Raw genomic sequence first — 12,141 nt, forward strand, 5'->3', positions numbered from 1 at the left:
AGAGTGATATTCTTTTAGAGTGAAGCACTTACTGGGGATGGGGGACTGTGGGCATCATGAAGCAGGAGTTGGTATTCCCATAGTATTCAACCGGTGTTATTGAAGTTAGCTTGTTGTAGAACTTTGAGTTGCTTAGAATGCATTGAGTAAGCAGAATATGTATATTATAAATCAAGAACTAATATTATAACCTGTATCACATGTTTCTAGCCTAAGTGAAATCAAGCATAGGATTAAAGCACAGGTTGACAGCAAAAACTGTCAATTAATGGGTAGTTTCTCTGTTTTCTAAATCTAACAAAGCTACATTTACAAAAATATGTGAATCTGGTAGGCTGCAAAAGAACTTATGGTTCTCGTATTTGAAACACACACACACACACACACACAAAACAAAGACACTTTCCTATTCTTTCCCTGATAAAATTTCCTTACTCTTTTAGTGGAAGAAGACACAGAAGAAAGTTCACGATCTGGTAGAGAATCTGTGTCCACATCTAGTGACCAACCATCCCATTCTCTAGAAAGACACATGAATGGCAATCAGGAGAAAGGGGACCGGAAAAAAAATGGGAAGGACAAGAAAAAAGATCGAGATAAAGAGAAGGATAAAATCAAAGCCAAGAAAGGAATGCTCAAAGGTCTTGGGGACATGTTCAGGTAGGAATTGCAGAAAAGCTTAAATGTTTATGTCTCATTGTGTTTTGCTATTCATCTTAACATTATTTATTGCTCACTATCCATTTCCAAAATACGAATACTGTGGATACAGTTAAAATTTGATATTGAATGTTTTGTCAGTCATTCACCATTGCAGTCTTACAAATATTCCATCAGAATCCATTTATTTTTCTGAGATTAATGCATCTGGATGAAAGACAATATTCTCACAAACCAAAGGAATACCGTACTAACGTGGTTTCTTTAAAGGAGATGAGGGAAGGAAAAGGATGACCTGTGGCATAAATAGTTAACTGTGTTCTGTACACAATGAGATAATAATAGAGTAGAATTCTTTATTGACCAAGTGTGATTAGACACACAGGGAATTTTTTCCGGTGATATCATTAACATGGTCATTGTAAAATACATTCTTCATAAAACATTAGCTACAACACTTGGTGATAGTCATGAATACTAAATAATGCACGTTCCAGAATACTAGCATCATCCTGGCTTAGACATAACTGAATGATAATCCTAGATATTTTGTACATTTATGATAATGTATTAGTAAAATTCTGCCATGGCCCAATTCCTATCAGCATAAATTCAAATGTTACCATGGAAAATATGCTTAGTGTAATATACTGAGATGTCTTGTGAAATTTGGGCAACATATGCCACTGTTTCATTTCTGGAGAAAATTTCCTAACTGCCAAACAGGAATGTATTTGTTATTTGCATATGATTATGAATTTAGCAAAATAAATTCAGCCACAATTATTTAAGTATAGTCTTATAGTTGTTGAGAGAGATGAGAAATTGAGATGCTTTATTTGTATGCCACCCTTTTCCCTGGGGGGACTCAGGGCGGCTCACAACTCAAGGGGAGGGAGGACAAACGATTCACAAACATAAAAACGATACGTCATTAAAAACACAACAGTCATACAATTCGAGTGGGGTTGAAATCTTTAGCCCCAGGCCTGTTGGGACAGCCAAGACTTAAGGGCTACGCGGAAGGTCTGGAGGGTGGTGAGGGTACAAATCTCCACGGGGAGTTCGTTCCAGAGGGTCGGAGCAGCCACCAAGAAGGCTCTCCTCCGGGTAGTTGCCAGCCGACATTGGCCAGCTGATGGAATTCGGAGGAGGCCTAATCTATGGGATCGTATCGGCCTAGTGGAGGTAATTGGCAGTAGGCGGTCTCTCAAGTACCCAGATCCAATACCATGCAGGGCTTTGTAGGTGACAAGTAGCACCTTGAAGCGTACTCGGAGATCAACAGGCAGCCAGTGCAGCTCGTGGAGGATAGGTGTTACGTGGGTGAAACGAGGTGCACCCACAATCGCTCGCGCGGCCGCATTCTGGACCAGCTGAAGTCGCCGAATACTCTTCAAGGGCAGCCCCATGTAGAGCACATTGCAGTATTCCAGCCTAGAGGTCACAAGGGCACGAGTGACTGTTGTGAGAGCCTCCCGGTTCAGGTAGGGCCGCAACTGGTGTACCAGGTGAACCTGGGCAAATGCCCCCCTGGTCACAGCCGACAAATGGTGTTCAAAAGTCAGCTGTGGGTCCAGGAGGACTCCCAAGTTGCGGACCCTATCTGAGGGACGTAGTATTTGACCCCCCCCAGCCTGAGAGATGGAACACTTGACCAATTAGTGGGAGGGAAACACAGCAGCCACTCGGTTTTATCTGGGTTGAGTACAAGCTTGTTAACCCCCATCCAGTCTCTAACGGCTTCAAGGCCCTGGCTCATCACATCCATCGCTTCATTGAGTTGGCACGGGGCGGACAGATACAACTGTGTGTCGTCCACGTATTGATGGTATTTTATCCCGTGCCGTCGAATGATCTCGCCCAGCGGTTTCATGTAGATGTTAAAAAGAAGGGGGGACAGGACCGAACCCTGTGGCACCCCATATGTTAGGGGCCTAGGGGTCGATCTCTGCCCTCCGACTAACACTGACTGCAACCTGTCCGAGAGGTAAGAGGAGAACCACTGTAAAACAGTGCCCCCCACCCCCACCTCCCACAGTCGTCGCAGAAGGATACCATGGTCGATGGTATCGAAAGCCACAGAAAGGTCAAGGAGTACCAGGATGGAGGCGTGGCCTCCATCCCTGGCTCTCCAGAGATCATCAGTCAATGCGACCAAAGCGGTTTCTGTGCTGTAGCCAGGCCTGAAGCCAGACTGGAATGGATCAAGATAACTGGCTTCCTCCAAGGACCGCTGGAGCTGAAAGGCCACCACCTTCTCAACAACCTTCCCCACAAAGGGGAGGTTGGAGACTGGACGATAGTTGTTAAGAAAGGCTGGATCCAAAGATGGTTTCTTCAGGAGGGGTCTCACCACCGCCGCCTTTAAAGCGGGGGGAAAGACCCCCTCCCATAAGGAGGCGGCAACAACCGCCTGGATCCAGCCCCGTGTCACCTCCCTGCTGTTGACAACCAGCCAGGAGGGGCACGGGTCCAGCACGCATGTGGAGGCACCTACAGCTCTCATGGCCTTGTCCACGTCCTCAGGGGTAACAGCCTGAAAATCAACCCAGCGATGACCTACCAAATTATCCCTTAGTGCCTCGGCTGGTTCTGCAGAGTTGGAGTCCAGGTCTGCCTGAAACCGAGCAACTTTATCCGCGAGGAATTGGACGTAATCCTCAGCCCTGCCCTGGAAAGGATCACCCGTATCCCTCCTATTCAGCAGGGAGCGGGTTATCCTGAACAGGGCGGCTGGGCGCGACTCAGCGGAAGCAATCAGAGAGGCAATATAAGTTCTTTTGGACGTCCTGATTGCCCGGATGTATTCTCTGATGCAAGATGTTAAAAGTGCTCGGTTCGATTCGGATTTACTAAATCTCCACTTGTGCTCTAGGCGTCTCTTTCGGCGCTTCATGTTAATGAATGATGAATTGGTTATGTGGAATGTGAGCATATCCTCTGATCAAGTTCTCTTGAAGACAACACTTACCTCAAGTACACCTCAGTTTTCTAAAACTGTTTTGGTCTGTGTTGCTCCCTGATTTCATACTGCACTTTCCATGGGTAGCAATAAAACATAACCTGTGGAGAGCACAAATCAGCCAAATAAACATTGGAAAAAATAATATTAGAGTATACAGGTTACTTAGGATTCAATCTGTGCAGAGGTATCCCAACTTAATGTGATCACATGTCTTATCAAGTTCTTATTAATAGATATGCGTACAGTAATTGCCTTTATTTTTTTTAAAGAACATGCAGTCAATTCATTGTGGAGTCATGTTTTTTTAAATCTTTCATTACAAAAGCAACAATGTGAACATTAATTATATTTATAAGAACTTTTGGCTATTGTGATGTTTATATTGATGAATTTGCATATGACTGGGCTATCTGAGGCATTAGCTCTCCCAAGTTACATCAGACAACCTCATTAGATCTGCCATAGAAGGCATGCTGCAGATACCTTCAGCTATGGACCTCCATTTTATGAGCCTCAGGAGCCATGCTTTCTCTATTGTGGCACACTCCTTATGAAGCATTATTTCTCCTGAACTTAGATGAGCCCCATGTCTTTTGATAATCCAGAAGGCTTTCAAGATCTGGTTATGTTATCAGACCTCAGACTCCCAGAGATATGATTAGATGGATCCATTCCTGAATTGGCTATTTTTATTCCCTCTTCATCTATAATTTTTAATCTTTGTTTTTATAATATTTAAAGTTAGTTTTTATATATTTTTTATGTTTGTGGTGTTCTTACCACAACATTTGTTGTGTTCTGCCCAGAGTTGCCTTTGGTGAGATGGGCAGGTATGTAAATTAGATAAAATAAAATAAAATTTTCTCATTAACAATATATTCAAATTCATGCTGGGCCACTACAAGAAGTCTCATTTGTATGTTTCTAGTCAGCTGAATGCTATCACAATATCCCTAGACATATAGCAATGAGAACAAAATCACTTTCTGAGAAGGATAATACTTTGCTTTGTAAGTATCAGATTTCCTTCCAAAACAATAAGCTTGCAGATGTAAGAAGCAAGTTCTATCTGAATCAAATGACAAGGTTTTATTTTTTAGCTTCAGTTACTTATTGTGTAGCAAATGCTCTAAGTCTTCATTCATAGTTCTTGTTGAAACATGTCATGAAATATTGTAAAAAACATCTCTCTCTAATTTGATGTTCAAAACTGGTCTTTTTTTGTTTACATCGGTATTGGTTTATTCCTCCCTTTCTTTATTTTATTTTTTATAGATCTCTAAGAAACTTATTTATTTATTTATTTATTTATTTATTTATTTATTTATTTATTTATTTTTGGGAACATTGCTTTTCCTTATAGTGTCAATACCATACATAAGAAGCATGAGCCTATTAATGATAATCAGAGGAATGTAGGATTCAGTATTACCCCCATTACTTACACAAACACACATACACCAGAGGTAATATTCAGCAGGTTCTGATCAGTTTTGGAGAACCAGTAGTGGAAATTTTGAATCGTCCGGAGAACCAGTAAATGTCACCTCTGACTGCCCCTGCCCCCATCTATCCCAGCTGATCGGAAGGGAATGAGGATTTTGCAATAACCTTTCCCTGGAGTGTGGAGGGAATGGAGATTTTACAGTATCCTTTCCCTGAAGTGGGGAGGGAGTGCAGATTTTACAATATCCTTACCCTGCCATGACCACCAAGCCATGCCCACAGGACCGGTAGTAAAACACACACACACACACACACACACACACACACACACACACACACACACACACACTTTCTTATTGAAGATTCTATTTGTCAAGTGTGGCATAAATTAAGCTCTTTTTGAGAAAGCACAGCTCCATCCAGGGTTACTCTCTATTGTAATATCTGCCCTGTGAGTCTGGACACATTCTTAATGTGGATAGTTATGAAGCCCGCTCTAAATATCTTCTTGAATATTTGGACCCACCAAATTATGTTATTCAGTTACATAACTTTCACTGATGTGTGAACCATCTTTTGCATTTTTTGGCTTATCACTGAAGGGCTTATAAGAATGTTAAGAGAGAAACAATGAGGAAATACTATTAATCAGAGAGCTGCAACTCATTTCTCAGAGATAGGTAAGAGAATGCCTTAGAACTGTGATGGTGAACCTATGGCACGTGGAGCAATGTCGCTTGGCACACATATTATAACTGATTCCTCTTGCGGGTTTCTGCCGCACATGCACAAGTGACGATCAGCTGGCCTTTGTGCATGCATCAGTGCTGGAAACTGGAAGAACTGGCCTTTTGTTTTCCAGCGTGAGCATGTGCACCAGCCAGTTGATTGCCGCGCCAGTAACCAGAAGACTAGCCCCTGAGCAGCTCCTCTTCCGAGTTGCAGCCCCGACAAGCATGCTTATGTGTGCATGAAACGCACACACATGCTGCCTTTTCAGCACTCAATGCCAAAAAGATTCACCATCACTGCCATAGAATGTTCTTATTTTATTTGGAGAGATATGAAGTCCTGGGGACCATACCTGGCACTGTTGCAAGAAACTCCAGATCAAGATCCATGAGAAAAATTATTTGTGCTTATCATAAAGTATTCCATTTCAGACCATTTATTTAAAAAGCTTGATAAGAGGGAAATTATTTTTGCACGCTGCACAGTAAGCTTTATATTTAGGAAATCTTGAATGGGCCGAATAGGAAACTTCATTTAGTCTTTTATAAACTAATCACTACTTTGTGTAGGACAACATAGATCAGCAGAAGACAAGGTGATCCCTAAAACCTCTGTATGACCTGTAAATATCTTCCCCACTTTCCCTTTTCCTTTTTTGCCTTTTAGGACCTCCCAGAATCATCCTTTCTTTACAGTGTGAGAATAGGAGACTTCTTTAAAAGAAAAGCCCTCTCCAAATTAGGTTGCGCTCTCTCTTTTCACTTCAAGTTGTGAGAAAAGGGTGATTTCCCTATTCATTTTAATCCTTTCTGTCTTAAACTGTATATGTTCTTCCATCTGTTAGAAAACCATAGTTGTGCTCTTTTCTATAGCAGGGGTCAACAACCCCTGGTCCATAGCCTGGCACTGGACCGCGGCATGCCAAAAACCAGTCCATGCAAATAAGCGAAGCCCCATCTGTGAGATTCAGACAGCACATGAAACCACACCCCCTCCAGTCTGTGGAAAAGCACAGAACCAATCACTGCTGTCCAAAAAATTGGGGGTTGCTGTTTTACAGACTCCTTGGTGTTCTCTGTTCATCAATAGTGGGAGCTATATAATGCTAAAAACTGGAGCAATTTCATTTTGCCCTCTATTAATAAAAAAAGAACTGTGGTCTCTACTGTGGAAAAATTGACTATTACTTGTAATAGCAATAGCACTTAGACTTATATATCCGCTTTGCAGTGCTTTACAGCCCTCTCTAAGCTGTTTACAGTATCAGCATATTGCCCCCAACAATTTGGGTTCTCATTTTACCCACCTTGGAAGAATGGAAGGCTGAACCAAATTGTTTGGTTTTTTACTAAACCAATAGCAATAGCAATAGCAATAGCAGTAGACTTATATACCGCTTCATAGGCCTTTCAGGCCTCTCTAAGCGGTTTACAGAGAGTCAGCATATTGCCCCCAACAATCTGGGTCCTCATTTTACCCACCTCGGAAGGATGGAAGGCTGAGTCAACCCTGAGCCGGTGAGATTTGAACCGCTGAACTGCTGATCTAGCAGTAGCCTGCAGTGCTGCATTTAACCACTGCGCCACCTTGGCTCTAAACCAAACAAAAGTATAAAATAATATTTCAGGAGAGAAAAAGTGAACATGCTTACTTTAATGTATATCAGCCTAGTAAACGCAATTTTGTTTCATTTAATTTAGTCTTCCAATCTTTGTTATGTTTGAAAATACAATCTGGGTCTATTTCGAATATTTGGGAGCAGTAATCAAACATAAGTTATTAATCTATACTCCTCTTGAAACTTTTAAATTCATCAAAAACTCATTGGAATTGATGCAACAATATCATAAACACTCCAGATACACAGTTAACTAGAGTAATCAGACCCTAATATTTTGCCAAGTGATAAACGTATCATTAGATGTATGTAAAAATAGTTCAGCTCATAATAAACACTAGAAGACAATTATTCAGATAAAAAGATCTTTATTAGTAGATATGAATATTTATATAGCCCTGATAAATGGGACGTTAATAAGTGGATGAAAATAGCGATGAGTCTGTGGATAGGAATAAATGTAGTGAAAATGAAAACGGCAATAAATGAATCAATTTCACTGAGATATTTTAAAGTGATTCATTAGTGGTTGATTTTGTATAGAATGGATAAACCCAAAGGACACTTTTGCAGCCTCTGAAAATTTGGTAGTACAGAATCCATTGGAGAATTTTTTTATAGCAGCTAAACCAGCAATTCCATATTATCAATGTCTATAATTTTAAATAAAACTAGATGTTGGTAGTATAAAAGTAATGGAATATAGAATTGAGCTATCTTATACTATCAAACCAATGGTCTTAGATTTTAAGAAATATTGTGGTTACAATTTAAAACTAGTTCATTAAACTAGTTTTTTTAAAATAAAACTCATGTCTATTAAGTTCCTCAACAGTTGTTTAAATTCAGTAGGTCTCCAATAATAATATATGTTGGAGATGACTACTACAGCTTCAACCACAATAATACGCGGGCAAACAATCAATACAAATTCAAGGTAAATCGCTCCAAACTCGATTGCAGAAAATACGACTTCAGCAACAGAGTGGTCAATGCCTGGAATGCTCTATCTGACTCTGTTGTTACAGCCTCAAACCCCCATAACTTTAACCTTAACGGTCTACCGTGGACCTCACTCCATTCCTAAAAGGTCCGTAAAAGGGGCGTGCATAAGTGCACCAGCGTGCTACCATCCCTGTCCTGTTGTCCCCATGTATTTGTACCCATTTCCTTTGTTTATGTCCATGTTCATACTTACACCTGTTATCTCATACATGTTTGACAAACTAAATAAAATACTGTTTGGTCCATGGTCAATCTTTCTTCCTTTTCAGTTATATCTATTGCTACTGAGAGCAAGCAGGCTCTTGGAAGGAAAGATTTAAGGATGTTGATAAATTATGATAGATAGATAGATAGATAGATAGATAGATAGATAGATAGATAGATAGATAGATAGATAGATAGATAGATAGATAGACTGATAGACTATTTAGTATTAAGATATTTTCAAATCCTAGTGATCACATTGATAGATCAGGACAATCCATCTCTTCTTCCATTTTCCTTCTGGCCATCATCCTCTTAATTCTCCTTCGTCCTTTCCCAGCATTAGAGACTTTTCCAGAGAACTAGGTTTTTTCCAATGTGTCTGAAGTAGGATAATTCGACATTTAACATTGCTTCTGTTTCTTTTGATATTTGTATAACAATACAATCACTTCCATTTATAGATTTTCTTTTATAGCCATAAATTGCAGTGTAATGTAACAATAATAATAATATTTATTCAATCAATGACCAGCAAAATTTAGAAATAAAAATATGGAAGTAAAATCAAATGAATGAGATAAAGTATTATTTTAGGAAGGAGGTTCCATGATAAAAGTATAACATACTCTACAGGTAGTCCTTGGGTCAGTTTTGATTTATCACTTCACCAGCTTCAATTTTATGACCATTTTTAACTATGGGTGTTAAACGAATCTGACTTCCCCAGTTGTTTTTACTTGTTGGAAGCCAGCTCAGAAAGATGCAGATTTTGATCAGATGACACAAAATGCTGCAACTGTCATAAATTCATTCTAATTACCAATGCTATTTTGTCATTAAATGGTCAGAAGTTGAGGACTGCTTTTAATATTATGTCATATATCTGTCTCTCTGTGTATGTGAGTCTTTGTGTTTGTGTATATAATATAATGTATGAAATTGAAGTATATGTCAGCTAAAACAAAACAACTAACACCTAAAGTGATAAATAAAACAAAAATTGTTATTTCTATGGCCAGTTATGTCTTATTTATGTTGCAGAAACACAGGATTAACCCCTACACAGGTAATGAAAGATTTCGAATCATCTAGAAGATGATTTATGGAGAAATCGTCTAGCCTTCGTGAGAATTTACCTGCTAGGGACAAAATGTAACCAGGCCTATTATTCCTGTAGGATTTGCAGTATAATAATACAAGAGAAATGGATTCGTTCTCTTTGTCATCACATAGACAGCTATGCTTAACTATACAAGTTTTGGAGTACCTGACTTTCAGCAATGCAGATAGTAGTAAGATATTATGTCTGGTTTGTAAGGGCGGGGAAGCGATTTGCAGCTTGGGGAAAGTAATAATGTATGAGTATTTTTCTACTTCCCAAGCGTCCTTTTAAAAATCCAATTTCTGTCATGTTAGGACAATTTATTAATTTCACCCTGGAGCTCCACATCCCTTGTTCTTTGGGTGAGCAGTTGTTTACCCTGGTCATACCTTAAGGAAATTAGGAATGGTGTGGAAAACCTGCATAATGATAACAACAATTCCATGGCATGTTTCTAGGAAGAAGAAAAAGTTTCCATTAAAATTAAAGGGGTTAGCGTCAACTGGAAAGGATTGGCTATTTAACAAAACAAAAAAAAAAAGATCATCATCTTCCAGGCTCTTACTTGGATTGTGGGCATCAAGTCTTTTACTCTTTTGTTTGGTACAATGAAGATTGATCTCAAGAATTTTGTTTGCATTGATTCCAGTACATCCTTCTTCACATAAATTACCCCACTTGTGCACCGTATACGGTTTGGCCAGTGATTTGCAGGAATTCATTATTCTCTGCTTATGTAAAAGGAGAGTTCAAAAGCAGTTGAAAGTTTAAGACATAACAGCACTTAACAATTCTAGTGTATATTACAGATTCCTTTAGACTAATAACCACCCAAGGCATTTAAATGTAGGAACTTCTCTGTTCCCCTCTACTGTTCAGGATTGTTGGATAGCTCTCTTAGAAAGACCAGAATTTTAGATTTCTGAAAATGAAGACCTAGTTGGTTTTGTTTGCTGAACCAAAATATTGCTCCCATTGGTCTTTTCAGGAATTGTAAGGATTTGTGAAATTATAGAAGCAGCATCAGTCTATAGCAGTGTAATGTATTTTGTTGTCTTATTTAAAATTTATTTAGATTAGACTCTAGCATACTCCATGATTTTATATCAACTACAAGTACAGTGACACCTAGGTACTCAATTGCTTTGAAACTCATTGAATTTGGTATTCAATGAATTTGATGCGGAAATTTTGTCCTAGTACTCATGGTTTGTTTGGTACTCAACACACAAGGTAGAACTTGTTAGTATCTTCTTATTACCTGTGACCCGACAAAAGGGCAAATGACAAAACTGCGCCCGACTAAACCGCGTCACTGATGTCATCAACGCGGCGACAACAGCCAGCGCGGAGAAAGAAGGGCGCTTTAAATAGCGCGTTGAAAGAAAGCCGATTTAACTTAAGGTAAGGGTTAGGTTTAGGGTTAGGTTTAGGGTTAGGGTTAGGGTTAGGGTTAGGTTAAGGGTTAGGGTTAGGGTTAGGGTTAGGGTTAGGGTTAGGGTTAGGGTTAGGATTAGGTTAAGGGTTAGGGTTAGGGTTAGGTTAAGGGTTAGGGTTAGGGTTAGGTTAAGGATTAGGTTTAGGGTTAGGGTTAGGGTTAGGGATTAAGTTTAGGTTTAGGGTTTACAGCGTGCTTCTTTCTTTGCGCTCTTATCGCCCTGTTGATGACATCAACGACGCGGTTTAGTCGGGGACGGTTTTGTCATTCGCACTTTTGTCGGTGAACCCTTATTACCATGCCTTATTACTCACTACATTATTCCTTATGGGAAAAATGTGTTTGTTAATCATTATTTTTGGTATTCATCATGCCTCTTGGAACCAATCTACAATGAGTACCAAGGTACCATTGTAATAGTTTTATAGAACCTTATTTTTACAATAACCCTACCTTCCTATGGTTTATTATCTAGAATGTGTATATTATTAAACAGTCTGACCACTTAACTGCTTAAAAAATAACAATAGTTTATGCAAACATTTTGCAGTTATATAATACACATTTTTAAAGATGCACCTCCTATTACTTGAAATACAGGCTTCCTTGTTTTCATCTTTGGATCTGCTATATATCTGAGTACAGATGGCAAGCCAACCTATTGGAAACCAATGCAAATTAAATATTCCCTGATTACCGTTAAATTGAATTCTTCAATTGCATTTGGAATGATTACTAAAGAGTGTAGCTGTGCTATTTCATCCACTTCTGCAAAAGGAAATAGATAATTTAGTTTAAAAACCCTATTTAGCTGAAATCAGATATACTGTTGTCTCTTCTTACACAGCCACTCTGAAAGTGCATAGAACATGTCCAGCTTCGTAAACATATTATTTGAGCTTTGAATTGTGTATGCCTCCCACATTAGCCACCTGAGACTCCTGACTAGACGTTTGGGAAAACAA

General features: G+C 39.3%; 1 protein-coding gene across 3 annotated transcripts in view; it reads left to right on the top strand.

Annotated features, from left to right (window-relative positions):
* PARD3 (par-3 family cell polarity regulator) overlaps positions 1-12,141 on the top strand; it is a 602,045-nt gene that overhangs the window by 427,536 nt on the left and 162,368 nt on the right. For all 3 annotated transcript variants that reach the window (XM_087712541.1, XM_087712540.1, XM_087712538.1), the window contains one exon: positions 444-660. In XM_087712541.1, coding sequence (XP_087568667.1) covers positions 444-660 — 217 coding nt within the window. The remainder of the gene's footprint in view (positions 1-443; positions 661-12,141) is intronic.

Source organism: Thamnophis sirtalis, unplaced genomic scaffold (assembly GCF_051295495.1).
Source record: "Thamnophis sirtalis isolate CommonGarterSnake01/CBP01778 unplaced genomic scaffold, rThaSir2_p1.2 scaffold_4, whole genome shotgun sequence".
Classification (NCBI taxonomy): Eukaryota; Metazoa; Chordata; class Lepidosauria; order Squamata; family Natricidae; genus Thamnophis; species Thamnophis sirtalis.